The 21,424-nt window shown below is 36.5% G+C and overlaps 1 protein-coding gene across 1 annotated transcript in view; it reads right to left on the bottom strand.

Moving 5' to 3' along the window:
• CNTN1 (contactin 1) overlaps positions 1–21,424 on the bottom strand; it is a 184,452-nt gene that overhangs the window by 141,935 nt on the left and 21,093 nt on the right. Inside the window, exons 6-13 of the mRNA XM_055566313.1 lie at positions 15,873–16,079; positions 13,217–13,316; positions 12,886–13,067; positions 9,830–9,954; positions 9,067–9,184; positions 4,260–4,410; positions 604–731; positions 119–294 (exon numbers count right to left, since the gene is read on the bottom strand). Coding sequence (XP_055422288.1) covers positions 119–294; positions 604–731; positions 4,260–4,410; positions 9,067–9,184; positions 9,830–9,954; positions 12,886–13,067; positions 13,217–13,316; positions 15,873–16,079 — 1,187 coding nt within the window. The remainder of the gene's footprint in view (positions 1–118; positions 295–603; positions 732–4,259; positions 4,411–9,066; positions 9,185–9,829; positions 9,955–12,885; positions 13,068–13,216; positions 13,317–15,872; positions 16,080–21,424) is intronic.

Here is a 21,424-nt window from a genome sequence, read left to right as displayed (position 1 = left end):
GCCTGTTTTTCAGTCTCAAGTATATGATTTAGTAATAAGAATTCCAATGCAGACACATGGGTGTTATCAGAATGTTAATAAGATGAAAATAAGGACATGCCATAAATAAAACACGTACCATAAAATTCCGCTGGTAATGAATGTTCTCTTTGTTAAAGTCGATCACATAACCGTTGAAGGACCAAACAAATGTCAGATCCAGGGCAGGATCAAAGGAAGCGGCACACTGCATGGTGGCATTTTCTCCAACAGTGATATCAGCATTAATCGGGGCCAATATAATTCGTGTGGGATCTAAATATTTTTAAATAGAGGAGTAAAGCACATTTCAAAAAAGTAGGAGACACCATATTATCTGGTATATTACAAAATAAAAATCAATATAATTGAATTCCCTGGGCAAAGGAGTAAGATGTCTACTAATCAAATTCCAGAAACAGTTTCATCAAGCAAGAGATTTGCCCAGAAGGCTTTTGAAGTGGAAGCATCAATACATGAATTGTCTTATAAGCTTAGTACAGAATCACATGTCTTATGGCACATTAGAAACTAAGCATTGTTAAACTTTAAAAAAAATGTAAAATTAATCAAATGTTTTCTTACCTGTGATAACAAGAGTCCCAGTGCTATTAGCCTTCCCTTTATTATTTTCCACAAAGCATGTATAGACACCTCCATCACTCCTTGTAATGTTATTGATTTCCAAGCTGCCGTCTTCCCATATGAGTATTCTATGAAATGAAAAAAATACATACTTCACAAAATTAATTTAATGAAATATGCTATTATTCTATGTATTAGTTTAAAAACACTAACATCTTTGTATCATTAACATTTTATATAAATTCCTTGACAGAGACTTTTAAAAGATGAAACATTCTGCCTTTGTTTAGAACATTCTTTCCCAACATCAAATTGTTTTGGGAAGCAATCTTCATCTTTTTCTTGGACTATCACAGTAATCCTATCTTCCTGCTGCCATCCTTGTCTCTCCACAGTCTCCTTTCCCACATGTCAGCCAGACATGAAGATATGTCATATAACTAATATCACATCACTCTCTGGCTCACTGATGTCACTCCACAGCTCAGGACCCTCCAGTGACTTTTCCACCTCATGCATAGTAAGGGCCACAGTCCTCAAATTGTCCTTTCAGGCCCAGTACAATTTCACAGTTCATTTCCTACATTCTTCAGGGTTTCCCCCAGTGGCACCTTCAGGAAAGCTTTGCCTTATAACTCCAGATATTACGACATGCACACAGGCACACATGGCTCTGCTACTGTCCTGGCATTCCTCATGCTATCCTTGTTCCCAGAATTTTTCTTCCTAATACATATTTCATCAGAAAAGTACTTCAGTTTTACTTATTTATCTATCTTTGCATTAGATGTCATGAATTTTTATCTGTTTTGTTTTTAGTCCTGTCTCCAACTAGGTAAGATATCGATTAACGTTTATATATTCATTAGGAAAAAACAAAAAAAAAATACTATTTTCCAGAAACTCCTTAAGGAGGGAGACATGGAACAATGAAGAGGCACTCAAACAAGCTGATTTTGAATATATGAACTACATGGAGTCTGACTGAAGTAGTGGCTGTCTACACACCACTGTAAATGATGTTTAAACCACTGTGAGATAGACTTAGACAAGTCACAAGCCTGAAAGATATGAGTCCAGATCTTCCAGGAAAGTGACCTCAGAACTTCAGACTTGGAAGTTAGAACAGACTGTTATTTCCACAGTTACAGAGAAATACAAACATATTTTATTTTTAGAAACTTTCAAACAAAGATATTGTAAAACCTCTCTTAGTGAAAGCTTCTGTATAAATTACTGCTTAGGAAATTCTTCTATGAATGTAAACTAAATCTTTCATACTAACAGAACTTAAATCTATTCCCTCTGCCTGTCTGCCTCTTCCTTAGAGCCAGGAGACCAAAAACTCATTTCTTATAACTTTTACATCTAATTCATACTATATTAATATCACATATATTATTATATATCATACATGATTTATATTACATATATTAATACTTTGTATATTATTATATAACTTTATTATATAATGTTTGTACTTAGAGTCATTATTGGATTATCTGTCCCTGGATTTTTACTTTATTTTATAAACCTTTAAAATTGTTTTCCATTATGGCTTATTACAGGATATTGACTATTCTGTGCTTTACAGTAGGACCTTGTTGTTTATCCAGTCTGTATATAATAGTTTGCATCTACTAATCCCAAACTCCCAACCCATCCCTCCTCCAACCTCCTCCTCCTTGGCAACAAGTCTTTTCTCTGTGTCTGTGAGTCTGTTTCTGTTTTGTAAGTAAGTTCATTTGTGTCATATTTTAGATTTCATATACAAGTGAAATATATGTCTTATTTTTAGAAAATATGATATAAACAGTTGCAGAAGCCAGGAACCACATGGTCTTTAATAAATTAGTCACTTGTTGCCAAAATTATCTCAGTATAATCCATGAAGCATGGTTCTGAGAAATCCATGGTTGCAGAGGCCTATGACATGAGTCCTCATAGGAATCAGAGCAAGATTTTCTTCATTAAGGAGAGAGAGCTAACGGTGCAGCCAATAGGGAACGCCATGCCCCAGGATGTTGTAGTAGTGAATACCTGAGAATGGAACTACCTTTAGATTACGGTCTGTATCATTCTTCGTCTGACTGCTAAAGTTTCAATGCTATATTGCATAAGTTGACTTTTCCTTTAACACTAATTCTTCAGGTATTATTTTGTTAAAGTCTTAATAACTCTTAGTCAAACATATTAACTATAAAAGTTAATGTGTTCTGGGAAACAGCTGCTGTCCCTGCCTACCCCTTCCCACTCCATTTCTGTCGTATACACAGTCATACCTGCGATTATCCTAACAAGAGAAATACGTTCATTTCATATCAACATGGCACAAGTTCAAAGTTCTAGCTTAGATCTCATTTGAGATATTTTCAGAAGGTTACTTAAACCTTTCCAGGCTTTGCTGCTGCTGCTGCTAAGTCGCTTCAGTCGTGTCCGACTCTGTGCGACCCCATAGATGGCAGCCCACCAGGCTCCCCCGTCCCTGGGATTCTCCAGGCAAGAACACTGGAGTGGGTTGCCATTTCCTTCTCCAATGCATGAAAGTGAAGTCGCTCAGTTGTGTCTGACTCTTCATGACCCCATGGACTGCAGCCCACTAGGCTCCTCCGTCCATGGGATTTTCCAGGCAAGAATACTGGAGTGGGGTGCCATTGCCTTCTCCTTCCAGGCTTTAGGTATATAAAAATGGAGATGGTAGCATCCATCTTACATTCTTTATTGGATTATTATAAGAAGATTTATATTTTACATTTTTGCCGGAATATTTTTTAAAGCAAAGGCTACTTTTCCCCTCCCTTATTTAGGCCTCTAGACAGATTTCCATTACTCGTAGATGAAGCCAAGTCCCTCAGCACAAAAAACATTGCTGATCATCTGGCTTACTATGTGTCATCCCTTAACACTCTTCATTTTCCTCTAAAGACAGCCACACTGATTTTAGTTCTTACAATCTTTATACATCCTCTGCCCTCTGCCTTAGTGCCTTTGCACATACTACACTCCCTTGAATGAAATATTTCTTGCTCCTCAACCTTCATATCCCACTTCTCTTATTTCCCAGCGTGACTTGCTTCTCCCCATACTTTAGTACTCAATATAATCATAACTTCTTCTGGGAAACTTATAAAAACCATTCAGTTTGGCTTTTATGCAAATAATCTATGCAAGCTATATGCTTTATGTTTTATCCCAAAGCCTCTAAAATACTGATAGGTAGTTAGGAAGATTAGAAGTTCCTGTTCACTTTGGAAGATGGGAAGAGGTGACTTGTACTTTGAAATCACCTTTTATTTCCCCACTGGAATGTTTAATAGACTAATCACATAAAATTAAATCAAATATGAATGGCTATAGATGTGCTTGTTAGGGAAAAAATTAGATTCTGTTCTATTTCCCATTGTTAATTACTTTTGAAGTCTTGGGCAATTTATCACAAATCTCTGGGCCTCACTTTTAAAATATCCTTATAAATTGTAGATGTTTAAATGTTTATAATAGATAGGGACAGTGATGGGTAAGTATTTTGGTTTACCTTAGAACTGTGATATCATCTGTGGAGAAAAGTTAGAACAAAAATATTTACATTATGAATGTGAAAACAGGTTCTTTACAAAGTAAGCTTTTCTGAATACTGAACCGCATTCTGGACTAACCTGCTGCTATTGACAAGCCGCTCTGTGCCTTTACTCCACAAAAATTTTGGTTTGGGTGCAGCTTTGGGTTTGCATTCAATTATAACCCGTCCTCCCTTAGCAGCCAGGATCTTTTTCTTCATAGGATTCATTTCAAAAGTTGGAGCCAAAGCTAAAAAGAAAGAACTAGTTATTTTCTTTTTTTGGTAAAAAGAAAAAAAATTCTTCTATACTATAGCACTTTTTATTTCCTTTTGATTAATAATCAATAGAAAGGATTGTTGCTGTTGGTCATTGTTTCTGATTTTTGTGACCCCATGGACTGTAGCCCAACGGGATTCTCTGTCCATGGGGTTTCCCAGGCAAGAGTACTGGAGTGGGTTGCCATTTCCTTCTTCAGGGGATCTTCCCAACCCAGGGATCAAACCTGGGTCTCCTGCATTGGCAGGTGGATTCTTTACCGCCGAGCCACTTGGGAAGCCAGAAAGGATTAATCTCACCAAATATTATCCACTATGACCAACAGACATTCCATACATAACACTAGTAGTTTTTCTTTGCTTTAATAACTTCACTAAGGTATATTTTATTGATCAAATCTTGCCCATTTTAAATATGCAATTCTTGGTGATAACTGGATTATTATAAATTTTAGTTGCAGTCAAATGCTGTATAATTTTTAAGGTAACATCTAATTCAATTTTCTTGACTCAATTTCACAAGGGAAGTTAAGTGAAAGGCTGGAGGAAATGGAGCACCATTATTAATGCTGACACATATTTATAATTAGTATTCTTTAAACACACTTTGAACAGTCTCTAGTTTACAAGTGAGAAAACTAATATCTATTAAGATTATGGAACTTGCCAAAGGTACAACAGGCAGAGGGTTATCAGATGGGAGTTAGATTTGAATCTAGTTCCATCTAATTCACAAGCATGCTCTTTTCAGTAAACTATAAGATTCCTCCTTCATTATACAAACATTTATTGAGCACCAACTATGTGCAGACACTATGAGATGCCTTAATAAACAGAAACCCCTGCATTTAAGACCAACCTACAAACAGCTATGGGAATGATGTTTTCAATTAACTGAGGAGTACATGATACATCTCCTTACCTCAAAGTATGGAACAATAATTATGAAAACAGGTTAGAGCCTAAAATCACTTACTTAATGATGTCTCACTTTCTTTAGTGTCTCCACATCTAGCTCATTTCTCAATCTCTTCATCTTCCCCCAGACTCTGGGGGAATTCCTTCTATTTCCACATATTCCAGTGATCTGTAACTGTCCTTTCTACAGCTTTTTCTGAGTCTAAGTATATCTTTATCCAAGTCTTAGTGCTTCATCATCTAGTTCCATGATTCTCAAATTTTATCTGAGCATCAGAAGCATCAGAGGATCTCGGTAAAAATGCTGCTGAGATCTCAGTAGGTCTGGGGTGAACCTGAAATTCAGCACTTCTAGGAAGTGAGGAACGTACTCTGAGGAATACATTTCTTACGGAAAAGATTTAGGTTATTCCATTGTTCTTATAGTTTGTGTCTTATAATTGGCAATAAATATATAAGTAAACAACCAACTTGTGCTGTATACCTAACACAGCATGTGGTACTCTGCTGCTGCTGCTGCTGCTAAGTCACTTCAGTCGTGTCCGACTCTGTGCGACCCCATAGATGGCAGCCCATCAGGCTCCACCATCCCTGAGATTCTACAGGCAAGAACACTGGAGTGGGTTGCCATTTCCTTCTCCAATGCATGAAAATGAAAAGTGAAAGTGAAGTCTCTCAGTCGTGTCTGACTCTTAGCGACCTCATGGACTGCAGCCTACCAGGGTCCTCCATCCATGGGATTTTCCAGGCAAGAGTACTGGAGTGAGGTGCCATTGCCTTCTCCGGGTACTGTCTAGGTTCAATAAATATTATGGGTAACATATTGTTTGTAAAATGAGAGAAAATGTAATATAATTATATTTAAAAAGCCTAAATTCATCTATAAAATGAGAATTTTTCTTGAATCAGTTTACTTTTAATAAAATAGTTGCTTTTGTCCAGTCATTAGAATGACTTCATGCTTATGTAATATTTGAATTTCTAGTGACAGAATCTAGACTATGTTCATATATATGTGTATACACACACACACATATATATATACATAGGTATGTATGTATATTCTCTTTGTTCTTTATTGAGCTTATTATAGACTAATATATGGTACAGCAAAAGTACTCAATAATCATTTCATAGATAAATAAAAGTTAACTAAATAACTCAAGAAAGAAGAATGAGAAACACCATTTCTACAGGCAATAAACAAAAAAATATATTGAAACAAATATAAAGATGCCCAGGAATTGATCTCAATCTCAAAATGCTCAGTTTGCTTAATTACTACATTAATAGACATTCAATGATTGGAAGATTTTTGGCTTGAAGACAAAGAGATCTTTCAATCTGAACTGTTGTATTTTCTTATCATTTTGTAATGTATAACAATTACGGTCACCCAAAGCTGGTGCTCTGGGAAAACCCAGAGGGATGTGATAGAGAGCGAGGTTGAAGGGGGGCTCAGGATGGGGGGTACATATGTATGCCAATTTATGTGTATGTGTTGCAAAAACCATCATAGTATTGTAAAGTAATTATCCTCTGATTAAAAAACTGATAAACTGATTTTTTTAAAAAGAAGAAATTACAACAGAAAACGAAAGAGTTTACATTTGGGAAATAATTGAAACTCACCTCATATCTTCTCTAAAAGTCAAATGATTTATTTGTACTTTTCACCAAAGTGATACAGTATGAAGCCTAAGCCTAAACATCTGCTTGATACCCAAAGAAGCTAGATTGAATATATTAGTAAGGAATTTTGACTTTAAGGGGAAGAAATGGAATATGATCCTTAAAATTTAAGAAGAATCAGGGAAAGTTAAAATTAAGAAGGCTCAACTCTTTTAAAAGATAGTTTTCTTTAATACTTTCTTATTATTATTTCACTGCCTTTCACATTCTTTTAGTGTCACTCAATTTGTAGTGGTACAACTGTTTTAAAGGACTAACCTTTGGTGTAGCAAAAATCAAATAGGCTGCACTGAGTTACTGCTTTGCTGCTGCTGCTGCTGCTAAGTTGCTTCAGTTGTGTCCGACTCTGTGCGACCCCACAGACGGCAGCCCACCAGGCTCCCCCGTCCCTGGAATTCTCCAGGGAAGAACACTGGAGTGGGTTGTCATTTCCTTCTCTAATGCATGAAAGTGAAAACTGAAAGTGAAGTCGCTCAGTTGTGTCCGACTTTTAGCGACCTCATGGACTGCAGCCTACCAGGCTCCTCCGTCCATGGGATTTTCCAGGCAAGAGTACTGGAGTGGGGTGCCATTGCCTTCTCCGGAGTTATTGCTTTATCTTTTCAGTAATCATATCCACAAGAGGAAGCCTGCTCATCTGGATTAATTACTTGAAATATAACTAAACTCAATGATAGCCACTTCAAGTAGTATGAAAAAGGCATGATATAGTAAGGTGTTATTTAAGGTAGTTGTAATGAAAATAAGAATGTAAAAAAAATCTCAGAAAGATTTATAGGGTAAAAATGAGAAATTTAATAGATATAATAGGGGAAAAGGATGTAATGGATTGTTTCATTCTATAGAACAGTAAACATTTCAAGAGGAAAATGTGTGGATGAATGAGAAATAATGACTTTAATTTCAGACATGCTAAGTTTTGGATATCTATGAATTTACCCAGATGACCATTTCTGCCAAGAAGTTTTCATACTGAGATAGAAGCTGAGGATAAAAATCTGACCCAGAGATTTACATCAAGGGGTCATTGACAGTTAATGGGAGAAGAAGATATCATCCAGGATAATTTTAATTTCAAAATAATAATAATTCAGGAATAATATTATAGAATATGTGAAAGAATGAGGAAGAAAATGGAATGCAGCCAGAGGAATGGAACTCTGGAAAACAGCAATTTCAACTGAGCAAAGGAAGGGATGAAAAGGAAAAAATGAAGTGATCAAGAAGAAATAATATAGGAAGTATCAGCATTGAGTCACTAAACCCAAAGGAGAGGAGAATTCAAGAGGAAAACATGCCCAGAAAGAGAGGCATCTTGAGAGATATGCACATACACATTTACACACTCACACACACACAAAGAGAAGGGCTGTGTGTTGAGTACAGAGGTAAAGGGATTATTTTTGGACAAGAGGACGTATACATCATCCTCTGGATAAAGAGTATCTAAAGGACAAGTATAGTAAAGATTCAGATAGTTTTGAATGAGGGATAGGAAGTTGAAACATTTTATCTCCATGATTTTCAATATTCATGAAGAAGAAACTCAGTGTGGGGTAAGGGGACTGAGGAATGTGCTGAAGGTTTTGAACAGCAATTGTAGGATATGAAACCCAGGGACTGATAAAGCTACTGAGTGCCAAAGACTCTCCGAGGCTGCCTCACAGGCACTGAGGGAGCAGCTGTACTGTGCGATGTTCTGGCAGTGTTTAGTTGCCCAGACATAGGAGAAAGCAAGACTTGTAAAAATTGACATGTGTAAAGTTTGCTTTACCATTAAAAACATTTTAAAAACCTTTATACTCTACATTGCTTCCAGTTTATTTACTATTCTTCAATGAAAGGAAAATAATACCATTCTAATACAAACCACATTTTAGAAATGCTTAATTTCTAATTCAAGAAACTGTTAATTCAAGAAAGTAATATGAAATTAAGTATAATCTAGATAACCCAAGATACTTTTTAATGTGTTGCTTTCTTGCTGATTGTTGACAGAAACAGAAAGTGATACTGACCCAGGATCTTCAACTCGGCATTTGCGTAAATTGCTCCATGTGTGTTTTCAGCTATGCACTGGTACATGCCAGCGTTTTCAAAGGTCACGTCATACAGCCTCAGTTCCCCTCTATGGTACTGGAAAGAACACAAAGTAAAACACGTCTCCTTGAAAAACTTTAACAGAAATGCTTTCATTTGGGTTTGGGCTTGGTTGTCTTCCATTTTAAGTACATTATTTTTCCCCCACTGTTAATTAAGTCGAGTGGAGTGGGGTTTTCATGGTATGGGGAAGTAAAACCCACTTACCATGCCCAGTGGCTCTTGTTCTATTCATCCTACAGAGCAGAGAGTCCACCTTTTTCCCTCTCGGCCCAGCTGAGAGATTACAGTGGGAAGGTAGAGAAGAACCCCACTGCTGCTACTTGTCCCCAGGGCTAAAGGTAGGAACCTTCACTCTTACCTCTGTTTCTGTGGGGTCAGGGAAACAGTGGTAAGAAAAAGAGGACAATATCAGGTAGTGGAGAAGGATGCAAAGGAAGAAGGGGGAAGTGGAACAAAGACAATAAGGAGAGAGAAAGAGAAGGTAGACATAAGATTATAGAAAACTGTTTAAGCTGAAAAAAGACACTTTATGTTCACTTTTTTTTTTGTTGTTGTTGTTGTTGTTTTAAAGGAAACTTTTATATTTCAGGGCCTACATGCCACTAATTTTTCCCGGGATTATAGGAAATGTTACCTGAACATAGGCTCAAGAACTGCAAAGCACTTGAACACACATACCGAATATCCATTCTTCAGCCATCGGATGGTAGGAATGGGCTTCCCTGTGGCCACACAAGGCCAGTAGAGATCACTGCCTATATCCACTTCTGTGTCATTGATGTGTTCCACCCACTCAGGAAATGCTAAAAAGTAAAGAACATTGTAAATGCAAATGCAAGTCTCAGCATTCTTCATCAACTCAAGATGACAAATCTTATAGTTTTGACTTTCTTCTGGAGAATACATCAGATACTCTCTGAGTCTTAGAATCAATGATAGAATCATTGAAGTTGTATATAGGTCTGTAGGTAAGCTTTACATCATTAGAGACAAGGTAATTCTAATTCAATTTATAATTGTTTTTCTATTTGTGAGCATGTTTTGTTGGAAAGCTGATTCATAAATAACACTAAAATAACTGATCTTTTTCTAATAAATCTTTCAAACTGATATTTAAGGTTTGAAAGAATTATGTTTCAGTCTATTGTGTAAGAGGGATAGAGTCCAGTGCACAAGTGGAGGTGCTGTCCTCAGAGAATAGCTGACTCCAGAGTAAAAAGAGAGAAGGGTGGAGATGCAAGTGTTAGTAGAAACAGAACAGAAGTTTGTGAGAGTTCTAATTTAATTACTACCATTTTCTCTGTAAACTAGGAAGCCAAGTTATTAGCTGAGAGGAAGGTCGAAGAAGGAATTACTGTGGGTTTAATGGAAACCATGAAGGCATGATATGGTCATCTAATAAAATGAGAGAGTGAATAAATCTGGAGAAAAATAGTCTAGTTGCCAAGCAATATTAAGGGCCTATTTAAAGTTAGTGATGCAGTGATGTTTAACTAGACATAGGCTAATCAGTTTGGTAGTGTTCATTTCAAGTCATATTCAAGTGCCTTGGTTCTGACACTAAGGCAGAGAGCCAGAGTTTTCCAGTATGACTCTTTGCCAAAGTAGCAAGACCAAGTGGAGAGAGATGAGTGAGCTAAGTTGGTGTGCAGGGAAATGATAATGATTGAACCCAGGTTTAGGAAAGAGATGGCCAAGTTAGGGAAAGTGAGAGGAAGTTAAAACAGAGTAAGACTAACTGATTATAGTTGCTGGTAGATTAAAAGGATTGTAGGAATCTGGGTATTGAAGCTTGAAAGGTGGTGATCAGAGTTTAAACACTTAAACTTGAGATTGTAAAGGGATTGCACTTTTGGTAACAATAAGGCCTGAACCCTCAGCCTTAGGAGTGGATTGCTGAGGAAGATTGTAGAACAAGATCATTGGAAGAGAGGAGTTCAAAGGAAGTGAGACACAAGAGCGTTAGAAAAATTATTATAGTCCACATGATTTTATGTCACCAAGAATGAAGTCATGAAAAGACTTGTAGTGGTGATAGTTGTTAATAATGAAAATCTTAGAACAATGGGTTGGGAAGGTAACCTGACATAAGATTATAAACTAGATGATTAAAGGAAAAGAAAGATAGTCTAGCAATGGCAATAAAGAGCAAGGAGGACAAGTGTACAAGTCACACCTGGGGATGAGGGTTGTGAAAGAAAATTCAGCCACTGCTTGCGTGGTCTGCAGTAGAAACAGTGTCAGTTACAGCAAAGACTAAAGGGCATGTGAATAAAATAAATAAATAAATAAACAGGCAATAAATAAATAAAGGGAATGTGCAAAGTTACGGATATAGGGGAATCTGATAATGATGGACTATGTGTTCTAGAGGCTTATTATAAGGACGTCAGAAGTTAGGAATGAAGAGAATATAGAGTCTGAGTAGGAAAGGTGCAGAGCTATGTGGGTATGAAAGTGTAGCCCATAAGACGGCCCTGGGGTCCAAGGGCTTCTTAGGGCAAATGAAATGCACAAGGTGAAAGTTAAATTAATCCTAATCCTAGTGGACGTTCTGAGATGGTGGTGATGAGGCTGCATGTGCTGGGTCATTGGAGATGCTTACTTCATTCCTCTATAGACAGAGGCCTGGGGTCCAGGGGTAGGAGGTAAGGGTTGGTCTTGACACTGCCACAGCACTCTTTAGTCTACTGGTATTCCAGTTCAGCTCAGGCATCATCTCTAGTTTTTCCTATCATCCATCCTTTGATGAGACTAAGGTACCCCTTTATCAAATGCTTTATCAATATCATATGTAATCCCCATATTGTACTCACAATTTTCTTTATAATTATATACATTAGAGATATATATTTATTTGACTGTGTATGACTATATAAATTTGGAGGTTTTTCATATGGTATGACTAGAGTATGAACCCCTCAAGGACAAAATATTTCCTATATTTAACTCTTCTGGCTCCTACTGTGTCTGCCTCTGAGGACGTACTCTGTGTACATTCATCCTTTCAGTGAATGACCTTATCAAAGCCTTAGATGTTTATTCAGGTGTGACCTGCAAATTTCACATTGGAGAACACTGTAGGGAGGATTTCAGTATGCGAAGTTTTAAGCATTGACTGAGAAACTATATTCTCTCCTCCCAAATAAAGCTTATTTCAATTAAATACTTGTATCAAAAAATTGTATCAAAGAAAAACTTTCCTTAGACCAATAATTCTCTAAGAGTGGCTCCTGGACAAGTAGCATCAACATCTCCTAAGAATTTTTTATAAATACAAATTCTCACACCCCACATAGACCTTCTAACTCAGAAACTCTTGAGTATGAGAACCAGCAATTTGTGTCTTTAAGTAAGCCCTCCAGATGATTTTAAAACATGGTAAAGTTTGTGAATCACTGGCTTAAACTATGTCATAATGCGTAGGTGCTTCTACAAATAAAAAAGAGCCTGAAGAAAGTCAACAAGCCATATGAATTGTATTTTCTCAAAATTATCAAGAACACTACTATTGATCCATTCATGTTCCTGTAATACCAGTGGCATAAATTCCTAACTTGTCTCCTCATTTTTGTGACTTAGTTGGACATAAACATAAATATTTTATTGTTTTTCACAATGTAATGCACATTACTATTTTTAAGGTTAATCATTTTATGCTGTTTTCAAGTTAGAAAATGGTTTTAAATAAGATATTGATTACATGTGTGGAAAATTAAAAACAATGTATCTACCTTGAACATAAATTCTTGCCTGGTGTTTATCCTTTCCTCTATTGTTCTCAGCCTCGCATTCATATATGCCTTCATCTTCTAGCTGAATATTGAAGATCTTGAGGACAGCTCCAGAGGTGCTGATCTCAGCTGTGCTTGGCATTGGTTCTAGGACTTTTCGCCATCGGATATCAGGAACAGGACTTAAATAGAAGATAACAAGAGCTAATAGTCCACAACACTTAAAAGTCAATTTACTCTATGTTTATAGATAAACATTTTTAACATTTATTTCCTAAAAATATAAGATTTAAACTCTATATACATTAATGAAAACTGTGAGCATACTCACTTGCCAAGTGCAAAACACTCTAAAGTCACGTTTTGGCCCATCAATGCATATACATCCTTGAACTGAACTACAATATCAGCAGGATATGGTTTTGTTGTTCCTAATTTAAGAAAAACCAAAATTAGCAAGCAGAGCAGAAAGGCTAAATACACTGCTTAGAATCATAACATGAGTGTGTGCTTTATACTGTAGAACACTTGAAAGACAAATAGATACACAAAGACCTGAAATATAAACCAAATCAATAGTAAATGCTCTAAAAAAGTGGTGGCCAAGGAGGATTGTTGGAAATATATAAGGGCTGAGGGAATCTCAGGCAAAGAGGACATTTGAACCAGACCAGTTCAAGTTGAGGAAATCGCTTATTTTGACACAAATTCAGGAGTGTGCAGGCAATTATAAAAGGTCTAGGAATCAAAATGATATTGAAGTATATGTAGTTGAAGATGAACTTGAATCTACAATATAGAAGGTTTGAAACTGATATTAAAGATTTTGAGATTAATTTCCTCAATGGTTAGCTATTAATAGGATTTGTTAAGAGACTAAATATGAAATTTGCCTTTGTTTAAGTAGATTTGTTGGCAGTTTTAAGGGAAGGAACATGGAGAAGAAAAATATAGCAGAGAGTCAGAGTTCTAAGTGAGGGCCTGAACAAGGGCAGAGTCACAGTGGGAGCAGAAAGGAAAACACAGATCCAAGTTGTGTTTTAGAACCAGAATCAAAAGAACTGCCCCTTGGATCAATGTTTTCCCAAGATACAGATCAAAAATCCAATTCAAATATAAATTTATTTATTTTAATTGGAGGTTAATTACTTTACAATATTGTATTGGTAAAAATAAATAAATAAATAAAATCCAATTCATTAAAATCACTTGGGATACTCATTGAAACTATAGATTCCTGGGTCACATCCTGGATCTGCTGAATCATTATCTTTGGGTTCCACATTTTCCTCGAACTTGCCAAGTGCTTATGTCCTAAATGAAAACTGCTGTGTTCACTGTCCTCAGGATGTCAGTGGAAAGGAGTTGACGATTAAAATTCTCTCCTGAGTTACCGGTGAGAAATATGATAGTATTATTCAATGAGATGAAGAACACCAGTAGAGGAGGTTTAGAGAGCAGATGAAAGATGTGTTTGGAATATTTCAAATTTAACACTCTTGAGAAGCTTCTGTGTGTTAGGCCCAGGATGTAGGTAGGATTAGGGAAAAGTTTTGGAGAAGTGAATCTGGAGTCAGCACATAGAGCTTCTAGTGAAATAAAGGTATAAATGAATGAGACTATCTAGACAAAGATTGGAAAGAAATATGAGAATGAGGATGATCTGATGAAAGATACTGCATAGAGGTTGTCACTGAGGCAGCTGGGAAATAAGCAGAGGCAGAAATAGTCAAAAAATAGGAAAAGAAAGGAGATTTCAAGAGAGGCAGAAGAGATCAACAAGGGTCAAATTTCATACAGAATCAGATCTGAAAATGTCTTTTGGATTTAGCAAATAAGAAGTGGTTTTGATTACTCAAGACTGTTTGCATTGAATACAAAAGAATATGCAGAGGGAAACAAATGGAGGAGAGTTTAAAGACTCAGAAAAGAAAGAGTGATGCAATGACATCCTTAAATGAAACAAATGGAATGTGAATCAGAGCAGCTGCAGCAATTAGCTTGAGCAGCAGGAAAAACACTTATTCCACTGAGAAAGAAAGTAAGAAGCACTGAATTTTGAGGGATGAAAATGAGGGAAGTTTCCACATGATGGTTCCTTTTCACTCCGTGAAGTAGTGGTGAGAGTATTTCCTAAGATTTGAGAGGGTTAAAAAAAAGCCAGATAATAAGATGTTTATTGAATACTAACCATGTGACTGCTATCTTGAGAATAATAATAGAATGTCTGTGATATGATAGACTTGCCACCATTATTATACAAAACTTAGAGGTAAGACCCAAATTTAAGTCTGCCAACAACAGAACCAGTATTTCCTTAGAAGCTTGAATTCAGTGATATGAGTGTTGCAGGAGGACTGAGATAAAAATAACCTGAAGTAAGAAAACATATTGTATTCTGATTTAAGTTCATTCAACTGAAGCCTGGGGAAAGGCCCGTTAAGAGTGTATTAACTCTTAACTGTCATTCAAGATGGTTCCACAGTAGTCATACCCTACACTACTTACAATAGAAAGGCAATTTTTATACTTATTTGCTTCATGTAAATAATTCCTTAAAAATAAAAAATGATCTGATTGCCTTTCCTTCCACCCTAATTCTGTAATCACTGCAGCTTGTTTTGATATAATCATTCATTCACTTTCATGAATTGACTAAGAAGTAGGACTGACCATGAAACAAAAAACAGATGGTGGTGATTCCCATTTATAACCAATATATTGGCATTTTGCTAGTAAATCAATCAGGTTTCTATACATTCACTGAACTGGAGGCAACCAATTCAAACTCAACCACCTTAGGACACTTTATGATGTAAATCTTCTCTAGGTGAAAATCTAAGGAAAAACCAAGACTTTCAAAGTATATGTCCTCTATTTGTCCTGGTGAAGCAGTCAGCTGGTTTGCCCACTGGAAATTTCTTTTCATTATTATAAGTATGCCATAAGTAGACAACCTTACAAAAACAGAGAACAAATATACTTACGTTCAGGTAGTGGAATGAGTGGGATAAATTTGCTGAACACACTCTTTGTAATAGAGGGACTGGAAACAAAGCAAGAATAGTTGCCTTTGTCAGATGCCTCAACATTAGCAATGTAGAGATTGCCATTTGTCTGAGACACAAATCTTCGTTTATCCATTGTGATAAATACAGGAAATTCATTTAGAAGCCAGCGGTAGCTAAGATCATCTAGAAGAAAATATTGTTGTCTAAGTATTAAACTCCCTCCAAAAGCAAAGATTTTGTTTTCTAGTAGTAAGCTAGTTCGTAACTTAATCTAGGCTTTTCAAATATTATTGACTCAGTTTTAAGCTCTTCTCCAAAAGGAAAAGTCTTATTTTCTAGAAATAAACTAGCACATAATCTAATCTAGGCTTTTGTAGAGTAAATGTTGGAAGTAGGCCAAGATAAACAGCACAAATTTTCTAAAAGCTACCGTAGTTTGAATATAAAGTGATACTAAGCAATAATATCTATTTCTCAATTATTCATGAATTACCATTATTCTTTTAATTAATTATGGGCTGAATGCAACTCAGTTTAAATGACTTGCTTAGAATTTCATGACTAAGTAGAATTAGGATTTTGAATCCAGGTCTAATAACTTCAAATTCCATCTTCCCTACTGCATTTAAAAGATAAAGTCAACTGTACTGTGGCTTTATATCTTTTTATTCTCCTATTATACATGACAGATTTAGAAATGAGTTTATGCAGCCTATTCTGGCTACATTAAAAAGTAAAAACTACAGAAAAGAAAAAAAGGCATTTTACTTGTTTTCTTAAATATTAGGAAGCAGATTATATGGTAACTTTTAACTGTTGTAAATTCCTTTCGCTAAGCATACTGGCTGGTTAGGCCAAAAGTTGAATTTCCTCATTAAATTGCTGCTTTTCCCAGTTTTCCATTCGGATCTCCCCTTTATATTTTGAGGGATGACATTCCAGTAGTCATGCACAGCAGTAATGCATAAGAGGGAACGCTGGGTGATACATATTTCTCAGTCTCAATATCCTAATCCCCTTTAAAACATTATAGCCATGTGAAGACAACTGTCTCTAGGGAGATACCCTCAGGGGGAAAAAATACCCTCAGGGGAATAAAAAAAAAAAAAAGGTACCCTCAGAAAAAGATCTCTTAGTTCAAGTTAGAAAAGATTTAGATGCAAGATGGTGGAAAATCAAGATATTTTAAAAATGAAATAATCTTGACCTGACACCATTCCATTTTGCTTTATGGAACTCAAGGTGATTGACTGGTAAAGCTGCTAAATAGAGAATGAAAAAGAGCTTAATATGAAAAACTAAAAGAATTGCATGCTATATACATCCAGTATGATTGAAAATAATAGTCCAGGGGATTCCATTTAAATTAGCTATATAATTTTCTCCAGCAATATACAGTCTCATAAAAGTGAATGAAGATGATTATTTTTTTATCTTAACTTTTTAATTACAGAAGTTTATTTTTTGTTTTCAAAAAATGAAAATACAAAGTTAAATTTGAAAGAAAATAAAATCACCATATTTCTCCAACTCAGCATTCTTATTGTTAGCATACACCTCTCTAGACCTTTGTATCTGTGAATAATTCTTGTTGCTGTTGCTCAGTCATGTCCAAATCTTTGTGGCCCTATAGACTGCAGCACGCCAGGCTTCCCTGTCCTTCAACATCTCCTAGAGCTTGCTCGAACTCAAGTGCATTAAGTCGGTGATGCCATCCAACCAACTCATCCTCTGTTGTCCCCTTCTCCTCTTGCCTTCAGTCTTTCCCAGCATCAGGGTCTTTTCCAATGAGTTGACTCTCTGCATCAGGTGGCCAAAGTATTGGAGCTTCAGCTTCAGCATCAGTCCTTCTAATGAATATTCAGGGTTGATTTCCTTTAGGATTGACTGGTTTGATCCCCATTCTGTCCAAGTGACTCTCAAAAGTCATCCCCAACACCACAGTTCAAAAGCATCAGTTCTTCAGTGCTCAGCCTTCTTTATGGTCCAACTCTCACATCCATACATGACTACTGGATAAATCATAGTTTAACCATATGGACCTTTGTTGGTGAAGAAATGTCTCTGCTTTTTAATATGCTGACTAGGTTTGTCATAACTTTTCCTCCAAGGAGCAAGCATTTTTTAAATTTCATGGCTGCAGTCATCCTCTGCAGTGATTTTTGGAGCCCAAGAAAATAAACTTTTTTACTGTTTCCATTGTTTCCCAACCTATTTGCCATGAAGTGAATGATTCTATTAATATTAATTGTTATCCTTATGCTGATTTAAGAAGGTCAGGTAAAAACCACAGAAGAAACAAAATAAGCAGAAACTTTGGAGGCTGCTTAAATTGCTGAAATCAGGTTTTTGGAATTGGGCAACAAATAATTCTATGTTTATAGTATTTAGAAATAACATTTATCATATATTTTAACAGACTGTAAACCAAAATAATATTTAAAGTATATTTCAACAGATGTGAGTTTGTCTAGTTTTGAAATAATTTTTGTATTCTCACTTAAAAAGAAAATTAATATTTTTGTAATGATTTCTGGACACAAATTCCAAAAAAATCAGAAAGAGTCAGGAAAGTACAGATTTCCTTACAGAAGAATTTTCTTAGCTATACAATATTTCAAGATACCACACACAAAACTAATTCAGAATATTCTGAGTACTCCATAGTTATGTCAATGTGGAGACCTGTATTTTAATTCTAGACTAAATATTAATATGACTTTGGTCAGGCTATTTTAACTACCATATTACTCAGTTTTTCTAAATTCTAAGAAATTTTTCTGTGTACCACTCATTAGAGAAGAGGAACAGGATAATGTTTTACTCTTTGAATCTTAAAGGCAGAAAAGTTAGGTCAGAGAAGTTACTGCCATGTGTTGGTAAAAACATAAATCTTGTACTACAGAATAAATGGTCTGGCTGATTTAAGGCCCAGTGTGTATTTTCCTAAATATTCAATGGGAAAGTGTTAGTAACTCAGTTGTGTCCAACTCTTTGCGACCCCATGGCCTGTAGTCTGTCAGGCCCTTCTGTCCATGGGTTCTCCAGGTGAGAATAGTGGAGTGGGTACCCATCCCATTTTCCATGGGAGCTTCCTGCTCAATGGGTCAAAATTGGGCCTCCCCTCCAGTTTACTGAGTTATCTTCTATGTGCCACTAAACAAGACAAATTTGGTCATTGCCCTTGTGGAACTTGTAATATTAATAATATAAATTTATTTAATAGATTATTGTCTAATGATAAACCATCTACTTGAACAAAAGAATAATTGCAATATGTTGGATGATATCATTTCTCACTAAAACAAAGCTAGGGATCACTACTGTCATTTTAAAAAAAGGATACAGAGGTTTAGCTAGGTTGACTCGCCCAAGGACATATAGCAATCAATTCCGTTCAGTCGATCAGTTGTGTCTTACTCTTTGTGACCCCATGGACTGCAGCATGCCAGGCTTCCCTATCCATCACCAACCCCCGGAGCTTACTCAAACTCATGTCCATCGAGTCGGTGATGCCATCCAACCATCTCATCCTCTGTCATCCCCTTCTCCTCCTGCCTTCAATCTTTCCCAGCATCAGGGTCTTTTCCAATGAGTCAGTTCTTCGGTGGCCAAAGTATTGGAGCTTCATCTTCAGCATTAGTCCTTTCAATGAATATTCAGGACTGATTTCCCTTAGATTGACTCGTTTGATCTCCTTGCAGTCCAAGGGACTCTCATTTAGCAAAAGGAAGGCAGAACTGATCTTTTAACTTCCTTTTCCACCCAGAACTACCAAAACTGTTCCACAATTGGTGTGGTAGCTGCCCTGCTGATCAGACTTAAGAATGAAGCTTAATTTAGGTAATCAAGAGCCAAACTCTGACTCAGTTCTTACGGGCATTCAGTAGATTATCTGTCTTCCCTTACTCCCTACAAATGGTAAAATTAACCATCTCTGAAGAAGTCTTTCCCATTTTGTTGTTTTCCTCTATTTCTTTGCATTGATCACTGAGGAAGGTGTTCTTATCTCTTCTTGCTATTCTTTGGAACTCTGCATTCAGATGCTTGTATCTTTCCTTTTCTCCTTTGCTTTTCGTTTCTCTTCTTTTCACAGCTATTTGTAAGGTCTCCCCAGACAGCCATTTTGCTTTTTTGCATTTCTTTTCCATGGGGATGGTCTTGATCCCTGTCTCCTGTACACTGTCACGAACTTCCATCCATAGTTCATCAGGCACTCTTATCTATCAGATCTAGACCCTTAAATCTATTTCTCACTTCTACTGTATAATCATAATGGATTTGATTTAGGTCATACCTGAATGGTCTAGTGGTTTTCCCTACTTTCTTCAATGTAAGTCTGAATTTGGCAATAAGGACTTCATGATCTGAGCCACAGTCAGCTCTTGGTCTTGTTTTTGTGACTGTATAGAGCTTCTCCATCTTTGGCTATAAAGAACATAGTCAGTCTGATTTCAGTGTTGACTGTTTGGTGATGTCCACGTGTAGAGTCTTCTCTTGTGTTGTTGGAAGAGGGTGTTTGCTATGACCAGTGCGTTCTCTTGGCAAAATTCTATTAGCCTTTGCCCTGCTTCATTCCATATTCCAAGGCCAAATTTGCCTGTTATTCCAGGTGTTTCTTGACTTTCTACTTTTGCATTCCACTGCAAGGAGATCCAACTAGTCCATTCTAAAGGAGATCAGTCCTGGGTGTTCTTTGGAAGGAATGATGCTAAAGCTGAAACTCCAGTACTTTGGCCACCTCATGCAAAGAGTTAACTAATTGGAAAAGACTCTGATGCTGGGAGGGGTAGGGGGCAGGAGGAAAAGGGGAGGACAGAGGATGAGATGGCTGGAGGGCATCACCGACTCGATGGATGTGAACTCCATCGAACTCCATCCATTTGGGTGAATCCGGAAGTTGGTGATGGACAGGGAAGCCTGGCGTGCTGTGATTCATGGGGTTGCAAAGAGTCAGACACGACTGAGCGACTGAACTGAACTGAAGAAGTCAGCACCTATTTTCCTCATAGCCTTGCTGTCTGGCTTAAATAATAAATTATTATAAAATTACTTTTTAGGAAGAGTAAATACCAGGACTGTTTCAAAAACATTGCTTTTATCCATAGGTGCCTGGGACTTTTTTCTTTGCCTCAAGAGAGTCTGTACCATATTACAGTGGGGATTTGTTTTGGCCAATTATAGTGCATTTGATCAGTTTCATTGTATTATTTTGAAATATACCACTTACCCAAGCTTGATAAATAATTTTACATTTCTCCTTGATATATATTTGAAGGAATTAAGTGCTGTCTCTGTCCACAAACTTTTTTGAAGATTTTTGTACTTTTTTTGTTGTTGTTGTTAATTAACCTCATTAGAACAGAATTTACCTATACCAATAAAATCACAATAGCTTCTAACTTTTGTTTGACACCTATAGTAAACTATATATAAATTCTTTTAGAAAGAAATTTATACCAGGTTATACTGTGGGCTCATATATTCCCTACTATGCTCTAGCATGCTTGTCTATTTTTATGCTTACC

This window comes from Bubalus kerabau, chromosome 1 (assembly GCF_029407905.1).
Source record: "Bubalus kerabau isolate K-KA32 ecotype Philippines breed swamp buffalo chromosome 1, PCC_UOA_SB_1v2, whole genome shotgun sequence".
Lineage (NCBI taxonomy): Eukaryota > Metazoa > Chordata > Mammalia > Artiodactyla > Bovidae > Bubalus > Bubalus kerabau.
Note: the sequence above shows the minus strand (reverse complement) of the source record. Positions and strands in the feature narration are given on the sequence as shown.